The 15106-nt window shown below is 36.0% G+C and overlaps 1 protein-coding gene across 1 annotated transcript; it reads right to left on the bottom strand.

The window, feature by feature from the left end:
• Nucleotides 1–6383: 6383 nt before the first annotated feature.
• LOC149710237 (uncharacterized) lies at nt 6384–7713 on the bottom strand. The gene is made up of 2 exons (XM_089856007.1): nt 6985–7713; nt 6384–6897 (listed from the first exon to the last, which is right to left on the bottom strand). The coding sequence occupies exons 1-2, from the start codon at nt 7167–7169 to the stop codon at nt 6687–6689; spliced, it is 396 nt and encodes a 131-aa protein (XP_089712133.1). The 5' UTR covers nt 7170–7713; the 3' UTR covers nt 6384–6686.
• Between the last annotated feature and the right edge of the window lie 7393 nt (nt 7714–15106).

The raw sequence follows: 15106 nt of genomic DNA, 5'->3' as shown, positions 1-15106 counted from the left end.
ACGTTTGAATTTGAGTTCAGAAAAGTTAAAATAATACGCGCCACTGTAGTTCATACTCATCTTCGTAAGTCGCGTGAAGAGTCCTAACTTTGTAAGTTGAAACGATACATTTACCAAATCTGCTTGAATGTCCTTTCTTATATACGAACACAATCCGTGATCTTGTCAATCAATTCTTTGAATTATGACAACAACTGTTTGTTTTTCATTATATTCTTGAAAGGTTTTTTATTTTATTTATTTTTTTGGATCAGTCGCGCTCCAATTACGCCTTCAATATAATTTTTATTATATGTATTTTTTTAAAGAGTTTTCTCACTCACATAAAATCCCCAATATTGATTAATATGAGCCGGTATCCAACTTATAGGCCAAGATTTTCCGAATGGTAAAATTTTAATTAAGTTTAAGTTTGACAAAACAAAATGTCATATACTTTAATACTCGTGAATCGTGATACATAAAACATATTTGCGCGAAACTACAATTACAACGTTTAACAGAAAATAAATTGCTCTGCGCTTCTCAGTTTCGCGAATGTCATGTTATAGCATACGTTCATAAGATATGTTCCATGAGTTCGTCACTGCTTACTGAGAGCTTGGCATGAAGTGACATAGGTGAAACGTCATTGATTCTCGTAAAGCGACGCCTGGTGAGGCGCTGACAAAGGCTTAGTACAGAGTAAATAGGAAAATGGACTGCAAAAGCGAGTGTAGTCAATTCTTTCGTCGTTCTCGAACTAGCTCTTAGTAAGTCTAGCTGGCATTACTTATTGAACATATCTTATAAGATTATGGTTATAGGTTTGTAGTTCGAAACGATTTTTAACAGGATTGCCACGAAATTTTCAGATTCAAATTCCCTCGCCTTTTTTTACGATTTTACTTGACGTTGCATTTAAATCGCATTTTATGAATATTTAACGTAAAACATTTTGATGTCAGGTCAAACGTGATCTCGTTAAAACGGCCCGTTTAAAACCGAACGTCACCCGCAGATATTTTATACACTTGAACCAAAAACGGATTTATGTACTAAGAACGTCGGATAATAGCTTTAGCCTCTAGTACTTTAGCCTCGCATACTTTATTGAGAAACTTCGCCTGCTTTTATTTTGACTCCAGTTTGATAGTAACTTCTAGTGGTCGAAAATGTCATTCTTATCTCTATTTTCCCTTGTTAAATATTTTTTCCGAAATGCACCAGTGGTGAAAAAGCAAAGTGGACAATAATGCGATATAACTTCCGAATTAGTGGAATTACGTTTTAAAGTTAAGAATATATACAATTTATGATTCTTTAAATATTTTCTTTAAGCATCTGGTTTAACTTTCTTTGTACTAAAATTATTATTGTAGTACAATTATAAGTTACTAACTGTTACCCGCGGCGTCGCTCGCGTAAAAAAGAACTTCCATCAAGAATGGGTACATTTTACTGACTCGACTAATATTTTTGTAGCATCCTAAGAGCGAAGGCACTCGGCGATGCCCGTCAGCCCGTCGGGACCTTTTTTATTACTTTTCATGCGGACATAATTCAATAAAGAAGGGTTTTTAAATTTCTGGTCGTCATTTAAAAAGATGGCAACAAATCGAACCCAAAAGACCATTCAGACCGTTTATAGGTTAAAGGAAACCAGTGTATTATATATTTGTGAAATCGGTTGAAACGCGCGGACTTTGTAGCATAGAGAAGATTTTTTACATTTCTGGGCGCCATTTATTAAGATGGCGGCAGATTGGAAAAATCTTTCTTAGTACGCGCCTACTACTTATGAGTAACGTTCCTGCACATTTTCAGACTTCTAGGGCTAGCGGTTTGGGCTGGGCGTTGATTATCAGTCAGTCAGGACTTTGATTTACATAGGTTATTATTATTTTCTTGCGTTATGCAGTATCTATATTTAAAGCTCAAAATGTAACAGAATAAGGCCAGTAGATGACGAGCGCGAGTTTTGAAATTATAAGCCACTCCCACCAAAACATGCAAAGTAGTCGAGGATGGGTACGGAATTTGCTACGTTCAACGTTCTTCTTACATCCGTTTTTGCTTAAACCAAATTCCCTGACTTTGTTGAAATTCTTAAAGGTCCTTGTCTTTTCCCTGACTTTCTTGGCCCCTTTATGAAATTTCCTGACTTTATCAGGTTTTCTATGACCTGTGGCAACCCTGTATTAGAACAACTAAACTACAACAATATTCTAATTTAAAATAAATATTTCTATGTCTGCATATTAATTAATAAGGAATTTATATATTTAAAATTAGCATGAATGAATAACATAGCCAAGCATCATAGTTCACGAGACGGGGCTCATTGTATTGCATTGCCCTCTGGATGGGGCCTGTAATGCTGTTAAGACGCCACTAAAATGAACTGACATAAAAGGGTATTAATTCATGATATAAGGAATGATATGGGGATAAATGCCTCGATCTCAAATAGATTTTTTCGTCACTTTAAAAGTAACCTCTTTCTGCAAAAATCCGCTGCAAACAGCGGCGCTATACATAAACGCGTAGAAGAAGGGTCCGCAAAATAAATTTAAAACAAATAATAAAATGAAATTAATGACGCTAATATCTTTAAATTCATACAGAACTAAAATTCCCTGGTAAATATCGTGCAAGGCAATCAGTCCTTGCAGATGCAACAAGAGAATACCGATGGCGTCTAATTGCACCGTTAAAGTTAAAATCAACGACAATAAGTGTGACGGAAAGGCAATTTGAAAGCAAAAGAAATTCAAAATTGCCAAAAATGGAACTCCGCGGATATTGGGGTTTTGCAACATTGAAAGGCTCGCTAACACCACTCTCTTCTTTTGTTGTACAAAATCTGCCACTGATAATGGACCAATTTCTTCCACTTCACCTTCAATCCAACCCATGCGGTAACCTTTTCCGTAACCAATCAGATAGAAGTAAATGAATTCTGCCAGAGACGCAGACAGACCACCGTCGAATGATAGTTCTTTCTCTGTTTCAACTTTACAGGCGATGAAAGATCCAGTTATGGCAATTGGAAGGAGATTGAGCAATTTGAAAATTAATTTGAATGTTCCAAGAAATCTGAATCTTTTGCAGCCTGTGAGGATTTTCGATGCAAAGTTTAGTTTATTTTCCATCTTGAATGAAGTTCAACAAACCTAAATGAAAAATGAAGTGACTGAAGCTATTTTCGGGTAGTGCAACATGATCTAGCGTATATTTGCTAAATTATTTGACCCTTTGTTTTTTAATTTTGAAATATACCCTTTTCAATAGGCGGGGTCCGCAATATCGTCTGCTAGAAATAGGGTTAAGAAGGAACATCCGGACCATATGTGGACACAAAAAGACATTAGGTCTTCAAGGTTACCAGTCCAACAAAGTCCTACTGTATTTTGTTAGAACGTCTGTGTTTTCCACCAGTCTCTATTTTACTCCGACTTTTGTAAAGGATTTATTTCACGCGCTCAATGAATTCAGTTACCTTTAACTGCTTCAACCGTAACAACACTATCTTCGTCCATATGTAAAATCCAATCGTTATCCTGAACCTGACTAACTCCATCCTGTAAACAATACTGAAGGTTCCTTCCCTTGAAAAGTGTCCCACGTTGGGTTTGGTAACTTTGCGGTACAACAATCTGTCTTACTCTATCATCCTCTTGAAGTTCCATACGTATCTCTGTTACGATTTCAATCAAAAATTTCTTCAAACCTGCCTTAAGACATTGTGATTTATTCCGTTCAATATTGGCTCTAATTAAATCAGGATAATTTCCTTTCGTTACAACACGTATTGCAATTAGAGGTAATTGACTTAGATCAGCACGAAGATGTACCGGTTTAGTAAAGATATCGTTTATAATTATTCCAGATACATCAAGAATGGCGTAGTAAACTCTACCGTAAATCATTACAGTGAAAAAGATCACTGTTAAAGCGTAGAACAAATATTTAGTCGAGGTTAAATCTTGCGGTCGTTGTACTAGCTTCCATTTTGGAAGTGGGGAATTGTTGTAGAAGTTTAAGATGTATTGAACGAAAATCCATAAAATGGTTAGAGTTAAGCAATGGGTAAGATGACGAAGAGATGGCATTTTTAGTGTACGACTCCTGGGGATGTAATTTTTACATCTGTAAAGTTCGTTACACGAGCTGTACATCGATTTCCTGTGCGGGTAAACGGAAATCGAATAAAACAGAATTGGAATACCGTAAAGGTATAGACCATTCAACCAAACGCACACTGTTAAAAAAAGTTTGTCCAAAATTTGATGTAAATGGATCCAAACGGCTGACTCTGAGACAGCACAGTTTTTCGTCTATTTTTGGATAACGTTACTAGTGTCCAAAAAGGGACGATCGAATGATAAGCCAGATTTGGAGTCTTATCCAAAATTGGATCGAGAATCATCTATTAAGGATCAACTATTATCCAGAAATGGTCAGGATAATATCCATACATTACGCAAGTGGACAAAAATTAACTAGTATCGTCCATATATTGGACTAATATCAAGCCCATATTGGACTAATATCAAGTCAATATTGGACTAAGATCAAGCCCATATTGGACTAATATCAAGCCCATATTGGACTAATATCAAGTCCATATTGGACTAACATCAAGTCCATATTGGACTAATATCAAGCCCATATTGGACTAATATCAAGCCCATATTGGACTAATATCTAACCGATATAGTACTAAAATCAAGCCCACATTCGACAACGATACAACTAGAAGTATGCCAAGTAACTTTCGATAAAAATATTTAATATCAAATATATTATATAAATACTTTGAGGAAAACCTCATTTAAGGAAGATTGCGTATGAAGTCGATACACTGAATACACTTCATAGTTTATATAAAGCCAGTAATTAAGACTTTACTCCATAGTATTTATTCCAAAGTTAATATAAAACGAGTATTGAAATCGTTAGTTAATAAAAACTAATAAGATAAGATGATTTGGGATAAACGATCAAATGAAGTTTCAAGTGTGACTCTCTGTAAGGACGAGTGGAGTTTTACCTCTCCGAGTGACGAATGTATGAACCAAAATAATCAATCGTGCTGTGTAAATGTCAACATAGTTGTGAATAGATATTTTTTATATAGCGTGAATAATTCGTAATTGTTATTTTATTGCCAGTAACTTATCATTAAATAGCGATTGAAGTTTCATATTCAGGGAAAATAGTTGGGGTGATTATTTTCCACTCGAAGTTAAATTTTTCTTTTTACCTCTCCGAGTGACGATGACGTCAAGGAGAGGTATTCCAATGGACGTATCTGTTTGTGTGTGTGTCTGTCTGTTCGCAGTTGGCAAATCGGAGCAAACGTGTTCGCAGAAAGCAATATTTGCTTCTACTCCATTATCATCGTTAGGGTTAAAATTTACGCGGCGATCGGCTAGGGTTATCTTTCATTCTGAATCAATCGCTTTATATACCCTAAATTTCCAAAAATAATTTAAAGAGGCATACGCTTGAATTCAAACTTCAACAATAGATATGTTTAAAACGATTTTAGGAATAACGTTTCTTAAAACGATTTAACTATAATTAAGCTAAATTAATGACGATTAAAATAATTAATATCGATTATATTTATTTAATTATGTAAGAAAAACCACTTGATTGCGTCTCGACCGGAGAGGTTAATTTTGGCTTCCCAACTTGTTTTCTTTTTCATTTTTCTTTCTTATATAAATACAGTCCATGATCTTGGCAGTTAATTCTTTGAATTATGTCAAATGTATATATATATCATTATATTCTTGAAATGTTTTAATTCCGTTGACACTTAATGCGAGTATAAGCTGTCAGCTATAGTCTTTTATTTTATGTTTTTAAGTCAGTCACGTTCCATTTACGGCTTGAATATAATGTTTGTCCTATGTTAATGTTTAGACTGCTTTCTCGCTGACAAAAGAAAAATAGTTTTTTTATTGGCAACACTTGCTTTTGACTTTTTTATTGGCAACACTTGCTTTTGACAACTCACCTTTATATATTTAGTGCTTTTCATTTATGGCTTCTTCATCAAAAATCAGTTTCACCAAAATTATGATCGTATGTGAGAAACTAGTTGCTCCTGTAGCAAATGAAAGCATCTACTCTAGTCGTTAAAATTCTGTGTACTGTTATTGAGTGTAAGAAATGCTTTTGTTTATGCAGTCCACGATAGAAAAAGTCCATAAATCCGGCGCCGAAATCAAGATGGAAGAAGGCAGAGTCTTACACCCGTGGTTTTCCCACTTAGTTTCAATGAAATGGTCGTTTGAACTTCAAAAGTTAATGATTTCGAGCTAAATTTGATCTTTAATTCAGTTTATTCAACCATTTACAGAAGTTTAAAAGTATCAGTTCGAAATATATACGTTTTCAAAGTTTTATTTAATCACTAAACAAAATTTACATTAATTTTACGAAATAAATCAAAAAGGGTGAAAAATTGGTGCCGTGATGATGCTTTTCACTTGTGTCACATCCTTTGACGCAACCTTTACTAAAACGTCGTCAGTATACTTGAGTACCCGCCCACTTTTCGAAGCATCATCATGAGACGAGTAGATAAAGAATCCCTGTGCTGTTGCTATTTTTTCTTGATAAAATTACTTGGTGAATATTATTTCGCATTAATATAAGTGCTTGTGTAATATATTTATATACGCTTAGGTTTAGTTAACGCGTGTTAACTCCTTAATGTAGGCCAGTATACTTGATACAACTCCAATTGCCAAAATGGTTAAGGGCAGATAAAGGCTTCGCATTGACAGAGATACGACTCCTTCGGGGTACAGGTTGACTTTCTTGAAACATCTTTCGTATTTCCAAATCTCAAATGCCGTGAAATAATCCGGTAAACCACTTTCAACGATGCGGAGACAACTGAAAGTATATTTTCCTTTCTTTAAAATTATCTTTAAAGGGAATTAATCGCCTCCTGGTTACCAGTTTTTTTTTTTATTTTCTTACATTTCATGAAACTTGTGTCGAAATAGTTTATGGGCGCTCTTCCTTACTACCATTTCATTGGACACGATGGCCACGAATTCTTTAGCCTTATACAAGTCGTCTTTATAGTCGTCGCAAATATTCATTTTGTCAATAGCCGTAATAGCGTGCAAGATGTCCACCGCCATGCAAATGTCTCCGTCCATAAACTCTAGGATATCTAAAAAAATGTTTAACGAAGTTTCTGGTGCAGTTGAAGTGTCCGAAATAGAACTATAATTAACTTGCCTTCAAGGTAATCATGCTTGAATTTTCTTACTTTCTTCATAGTTATTTCATATCCTACCGAACTCTATAAATATTTACAAATACCCTTGATTTAATTTTAGAAGTAGGAATGGAGAAAGGTTAGTATTTACTTCAGTCCGACCCAGTATAGAGCCCCTGGCTCCAACACGTAAAGAAAATTTTAAATTATCTTATTGGCTCACTTAAACTACGTTTTGATGACGTTGCTGACGGGGACGGCGAAAAATACGTTATTCCTTTTTACCTCTGTCGCTATGACCCGCCTCTTCCTTCATACCTTCTCGTCCCGTGGAAGGCCCGCGCACCCACATTACTCTGTTCCACGTTCCTACTTCTAAAATTAAATCTATCCCTGGTCTATCGAAATAACAACAAGGGCTGAAAACAATTTGCATTACTCCGTGTGGTTTCCAATGTGCTAAGGTTGTACAGCACCCAACAACGATCAAAGGCTATACAGTGGCACGCATACACTACACTATAGAGTTACGAAAAGTGCCACATTAACTAGAGAAATCCCTGCCCAATTCAATACAACGACCACGACACTATAAGGTGCCATTTCTAGTTTAGCATACATTTTTCCCCTTTCCGTAAATCGTAGAAAATCAACACAATCAGAAATAAACCCTTGCCGTAAATAATTTCAGAATTTCATTTGCCAAAAAACTTAATCCATCAACTTACTGGTCTATTGAATGTGTTCCGGGTGTCTATGTAATTTGGAAAGCTCCACCGTGACCAAAATATCCCAGTGAATGAAGACTTTCTATACTCGTATATGTATACTAAAACTGTTTCTGGTGTAAGACTGGTGGAAGTCAGGGGCAATATATACTCATACAGGACTAGCAAACAATGCAAAATTATTCATTTCTAGGACGAGTTCAAAAATAATTCTACACTTCTACAAACTCTTAGAAGATACGTTTCACAACTCCTTTTAGAACCCGAGGTTTATAATGAATTTCAAAACCTTCCTCGTACCACGATTTTTGAACTATCAAAGTGGTCACTTTTAACAGTCCCCTTTACGATTGCAATATTCATGGCATCGCGTGTACTGCCTTTAAGCGTGCATCACACTAAATAACAGGGTATCAGCGCATTACTCCGTTGGTTATTATATAACAACACGGAGTAAAAAGCATAGGCGACTCGTAATTCACGTTGCATTACCTTAACAATTTCCTGCGCATACCACATGCCAACGACAATCATGTGCGGATCATGAATGACGTCATCAAAAGTCTCGAAATATATTGGCTTATCCGGCAGAGTCATTTTTGAAAGTAAAAGACCCGTAAACGATTTTGACAGAACAAATGCCGGAATTGTATAGAAAATGAGCAAAACGCTGAAGCGGAAATTGTGCCAGTCCAGACTCGTGGCTGAAATAACCGAAAATATTATGTCCTAATAAGTGGTTCCCAAATGAGCTGATCATACAATAGCGATTCTCCTAACCGAGGTTCCCAAAATAGCGCTTTCCCGAAAACGCAGTTTACCCTTTAAATCGGTTCTCGTAAACGCGGCGTACCGTTACAGCAGTTCTCTCTAAAGCAGTACAACCGAGAAGTGAACAAGTTGGGAAAACCAAAATATTACCTCTCCGAGTCAAGACGACTACTTTTACCCAGATATGGAAATGTTTCTTAAGTTAAAATTTATGAAATATTAAAGCAGTATACAAAGCATAGCAAATTTACTGTAAATCAGACGACATTTTACATCCAATAATGATATACTTGTACACATTAAAATCATCCGGTGGGGGAAAAACGGGTCATCGGCGTTTTATAAATGACGCTAGCGCAATAAAGCGTGCAAGGTACCAAGGCTTAACAAAAATTGTAGGATAACATATTTATAGAGATAGATAACAACTTTTATAATTAAAATTAGAAACTAACATATCTCTTAAAATTCTCGCGTGATCAACTGGTTTCACGCCAATCAAATAGCTATAGTCCCATAGAGCTATTTGTATTAATTCCTCCATGGTTTTTTAGCCAAGCTGAGAACTACGCGTTTTACGCCACGTTACCAAAAAAGCAGACTATTTTCTTTGAAGACCGCGCTAGCTCAGCGCTAAGCACCGTGACGTCAAAATTCAAAAACAAAATCCCTGGGCCGCGTTCAGCAACGCGAGGCTCTGCTGAACGCGACCCAGATTTCCACCATGATTATAAATCTAAGCCTAATTATTTAAAAGTGTATTTAACTTTCGGCTCACTCTGAACCGTTAATGTCTCTGCATACAGAAACGAAAACCAAACCCAAACTTTTACTTTTTGGTTCACTAGGCCTATTGACAAATAAGAGTTCATTTGACCAACATAGCAGCGTTCTACTTGTATTCACTATGATTTTAGAAAGGATTATGCTATAAACAGATGTAGTATAGCTTAAGTAATATATAAACATCCATTTTAAATAATAATATTAAAAAAAATCTTTGAAATATCAAAATGAAATAGAGCTTTAAAGCTACAAAAGTACTAAATGCATTATAATTACGAAAAATATTTCCACATATTCAGTTTATATTAAGGATAAAGGGAATATTATGGTTGTGTTGGATTTCTTTACACATCAAAACAAAACGAACTTCTAACGCAGCGCACTACTGTAACAACGGACGGACACATACAGACAAAAACATAGACTGCTTTTAACTCTTTCCGTATTAATTTTGAATTGAGAAACAAGATTATCTTAAATATTAAAATAAATATAATTAATATTTAATATTTTCTTCGTTAGTTATTCGCCTTATTGAACGTTACATCGTTTTAAAAAAAGAACAATTAAACATTCTTGAGAGACTTGACTAATATTGGCGTTTGAAATGAAGCATACGCCGGTTGCTTCGCCTTACTAAAATAGGTAGTATATAAGGGTTTCGAATCGCAGCCATGGATAAGAACAGCGCAATTGCGTGAACCTTTGGTGGAAGCCCCACCTTAGGGAGGCCGGACGTTTCTCGTAACCCTGGCCGATCGCCGCGTATGTCTTAACCTTAACGATGATGATGGAGTAGAAGCCAGGTGTGCAGACTGGTGTCCATGTGGGATGGACAAAAACAATGACCAGAAGATGGTGGTGTGTAGAAACCAGTGTGTACAGACTGGTGTCCATGTGGGATGGACAAAAACAAAGACCAGAAGATGGTGGTGTTAGAAGCCAGGTGTACAGACTGGTGTCCATGTGGGATGGACAAAGAGCAGATGACGGTGGTGATTAGAAGCCAGTGTGGACAGACTGGTGTCCATGTGGGATGGACAAAGACCACAAGAGGGTGGGGATTAGAAGCCAGTGTGTACAGACTGGTGTCCATGTGGGATGGACAAAGACCAGAGGCTGGTGATGTTAGACAGGCAATGGAGTAATAGTCTGTAAGTGTAATACAATTTTCGAAATTTCCGGAAATTGAGAACACGTTTGCTCCGATTTGCAAACTGCGAACGCGGTCACGTGGGTGTAACAACAGACAGACACACACACACACACACCCACCCACACACACACACACACACACAGACACGTCGAAATTAGAACCTCTCCGTGACATACGTCACTCGGAGAGGTAAAAACCATAGTTGTTTATAATTTTGTAGGTTTTTGTTTGACCCTCGATAGTATTATGCCAAGTATGGTTAATTAAAGGGCCTGTGAAAAGGTCGGCGGACCGTTGGATTTTTTGGGGGTGCGGACTGGGGAAACGCCGAAGCGGAGCGGCTCAAGATCAATCACAATGGAGATCTGACATCAATGATTGAGTGAGGGGCAATCGGGTGACTTTTTCAATAAAATAAATTCCGCCGATAACTTTACAGTCCCCTTAAGTCAGGTTAAAATTTGTTACTTGTACCCCAATTGTATTTGGTTGGGTTAGGTAGATTTTTTAGGTTAGGTTTGGTAATTTGAACCTCAATAGTATTAGGTTAGGTTTGTTCGGCTTATTTGAACCCCAGTAGTATTGGATTTGGTTAGGTTAGATTTTGTTATTTTAACCTCAACAGTATTGGAATAGTAATAATTAGGAGAGGTAAAGTTAGGGTGTGATGATCTATTTGTACTTAATATTTAAGGCAAACTGTAGGGATAAAAATTGTTCAAAACTTTAGTTTAACACTATTAATCCCAAAACAGCTTCTGATATTTCTAAAACAGCAGGTTTGAACAACGCCGCTGTTTTTTGGAATCGCTGTTGCTATTTCGGGAACCGCTCTTCTGGGAACTGCTTATAAGTTTAGTCTTTGTTCTGTAGTTAAATTTGAACTTACATTGGCCCATAAGTTCAACGAAGAAGTAGTAAAGAGCTTTTTTGAAGGACTCGAACGAGAGCGTTCCCCGGTGATACGAGACTACTAGAAGTGGTGTCAACCAGAATGTTATAAAAATCAAAATCCAAACCTGAAAAATATCAGTTTCGTTCATAAAGGGCAAAGTTCTCATTGACATTTTCACTTTGGAGTTTCAGAACTTTGGGTTTATAAGAGATTCGGAAAATTTCTTTCATAGGATTGAAATATTACATGAAAAACGTGGAAGTCGGGAAACGTCAGGAAGTTGGATTTTAGAGGCAAAAATGTCTTGCATTTACGAAAATTTTAAATTTTAATGAAATGCTTGACGCCACTCACGTAAGTGTCGAAAATTGAAATTTCTTGAAATATGGGTTCTTCGATTTTTCGAGGTTTCAACGAAATAAGGATCATAAATAAATGACTAATAGCGTTACTGTGGTCCACAATTTCTTGGCCTAAATACCGTTGATTGGAATACTCGGTCATTAGGTCCGCTTCCTAAAATTCAAATAGGGTCGTGTGTGTGTGTGTTTTTTTTTAAGTGAGATATGTTATTAATACTTCCATTTCTGCCTATCGCCCATTTTTTAAGCCCATAATCCGCATCTTCCCTCATTACCAAGATTTCCAAACGGGCTCTGAAAGCAAATAAGGATTTTTGCATGTACCGTTTGAAGTTTACAAAACTAATTTAGCCTCGTACTTAAATATATTGACGAGGGACTCGAATAAAAGGTTAAAACTGAGGGCATCCGATCCGTAAAATCGGCCTGAATTTGCGTCGTATTGGATCGCACCTATTCGCTGAAACATTTGGAAATGTTTCACTGTAAATTACTGAATTTCTTGTTATGCCCTAATCGTCACTTACGTCTACATGTGCCACTCTAATAGTCATGTTTTGAAGATCTATAATTAGCCGAAAAAATTCATTAGACCATGAATCATGATTAGACTATAATACTTTTATCATGATAGCATGAATCTATTAATAGATTCATGATGATAGTTTTAACTCAAACGCTTTTGATAAAATATGTCTTTAATCGAGTAATTTTTTATCGATTCTTTTACTAATTAAAAGACAAATCTACAAGGTGAAACATCCAGAAAATACCTCCGTATGATTTTAATATAAAAATTCATTCGAGATTTTATAGAAAATTATAAATTAGCACCTCCGACAAATCACGTAACGCCCTGTCTTCTTGCTAACAAAATTTACATGGCCCGCTCTATATATCGCGCCATGATTAATACATGGCGCGCAGTTTTTGTCAAATCTTGCTCTAAATTTCATTGGACAAGGTGCGTGCTGCGTAAATTCCGTTAACAAGAAGGCGGAAGGGCGTTACGGGATTGGTGTAATTTCAAATTATCTACTAAATTTCAAACTAATTTGAATTTTAAAATCATTTGGAGTTATTTCATGTATGTTTCACTACGCAGAATGGTTTTATAATTAGGCCTATATGAATCGATAAAAAATCACTTGAATTTCCTTATCACCCTTGCTTTAATCAGTACGTTTGAATTTGAGTACAGAAAAGTTGAAATAATACGCACCACTGTAGTTCATACTCATTTTCGTAAGTCGCGTGAAGAGTCCTAACTTCGTAAGTTGAAACGATACATTTAACAAATCTGCTTGAATATCCTTTCTTATATACGAATACAATCCGTGATCTTGTCAATCAATTCTCTGAATTATGTCAGCGATTGTTTGCTTTTCATTATATTCTTGAAGGGTTTTAATTCCGTTGATACTTGCCATAATAACCTGCCAACTTTAAAGTGTTTTATTTTATTTATTTATTTTTTTAGACCAGTCGTCTAATTACGTCTTGAATATAATGTTTATCTTTAGACTGCTTTCTCACTCACAGAAATGGATTTACGTTAAAAATCAAAAATCCCCTTTTTAGAAGAATACGCTCCGATATCCAATCTAGGCCGAGATTTCCCGAACCGATAGAGTCGTCTGACCTTCATGACAACTCAGACCAACCCACAGGGTTGGCTGGTTTCCCCCAGTGCCGGTTTTAACCACGGTTTAAACCGGTTAAAACCGTCCTGGGAAAACCTATTTTACCCATTTTTTCCCAGTGGCGGACTGGTATTAAACTTTTCCTTTCCAATAAAAGAAAGACAAGGTGCGTTTCATAGTTTTGGACTGTTAGTTTTGAATTTTTTTTTTAGTTTTACCAAGAAGCGATATCTAGTTTACTAGAGAGAAGAGTGTAAGATGCCTAAGTATTCGCGTCGCGCTGACGTGAGTTTTCAAGAACCAGTGAGATGCTGCTTGTAATTTAGAGGAGGGAATTAACTCCGGACCAACGTTTGGACTGGAGATAAAGCTAGAAATGTGGCGAATTTATACCTTCGCCCTTGTAAACTAGATATCGGTTCTTGGTTTTACTTTTATTTTTGTATCTTAATGTATCTCTACTATTAATGAGTAAGATCCGAGCGGCATATAGAGAATAATTTTTTTATTATTATGAAATTAACTGTCAATAAATTAAGTTTAATTTTAAATAAATTCTCAATATAGTTAATAGTAATAGGACAAGCCTGGGATATAGGATGTCTCATGCCTGTGTTGTAAGCTGGCAGCAGAAGCAGACGCCAGGGTTTGAATTTAAAATTAATCACCGCCAAGTTTATTCTAACGTCAAAATAAAGACGTCATAACTGGAAGCTGGGAGAGATCCGTTGCCTGTAACAAAAAGAGCGCCTAGTTGCTATTCCTTTAGTAGTTTCTCTATTGTAAGAGAGTTTTCCCGCCATAAATGGTTTTGACCGGTTTAAAGTCAAGTAGAAGAAGATGACAAGTTGAGAAATCAAACGAGTAAGAATTTTCAATGCCATGAAATATTGAAAAGTTTCGAATCAGTCGTTCTTACGAACCAAAAGCCAATAGGACAGACTTGAAATAGCGTGGATTCATCGAAATGGTCCGTGGCACTTCTGTTGGTAAAGAATTCTAACCAAAAATTGCGGTAGGATTACTAACTATTTCATCTTCCTACCGAAAATATGAAAAGCGTAAAATCTAATTAATTTTCTAAGCATTAATTGGGTAATATTTGAGAAGCGAATTTCGTCTTTATTGACACGGATGAAAATAAGGAGTGTGGAGGCAAATGTTTTCCAGGTTATAAGAGCTGTTCCATAATCGTGGTGTTCATTATATACGAATCGTTAGCCCCTTTTAAATTAGAACGTTTAATCTGCTAATTTAATTATTATAAGCTTACTAAAGTGGTGCTAAGGGAACTAAGATTAAAAAACTGTCATCTTTTCATTTCTTCATTTATTTACTTAATTTTAAGTAAAATTTCATATATACATAAGTTTAGAGTCAATCTTAGGGGTGTTTCCCTTTCAAAATTATTTCTAGCCAATAGAGTGGTATAACCTCTTTATCTTAAAACCGGGAAAAATGAGTATCTTATCATTTTAAAAAGCATTTCCATCCTTTAACTATCAAGGGAAAAGTTTTTTAAAAGCAATGTGGC

The sequence above is a fragment of the Phalangium opilio genome, unplaced genomic scaffold (genome assembly GCF_054372755.1).
Source record: "Phalangium opilio isolate 3A_F unplaced genomic scaffold, DU_Popi_V2 ptg000011l_1, whole genome shotgun sequence".
Classification (NCBI taxonomy): domain Eukaryota; kingdom Metazoa; phylum Arthropoda; class Arachnida; order Opiliones; family Phalangiidae; genus Phalangium; species Phalangium opilio.
Note: the sequence above shows the minus strand (reverse complement) of the source record. Positions and strands in the feature narration are given on the sequence as shown.

Bases quoted from the DNA above. Each gene is read 5' to 3' on its own strand.
- LOC149710237 (XM_089856007.1), bottom strand. From the start codon at position 7,169: ATGGACGGAGACATTTGCATGGCGGTGGACATCTTGCACGCTATTACG. The intron at 6,898-6,984 runs GTAAGAAAATAA...ATATACTTTCAG, and splicing joins CGACACAAGTTTCATGAAAT to TTGTCTCCGCATCGTTGAAA.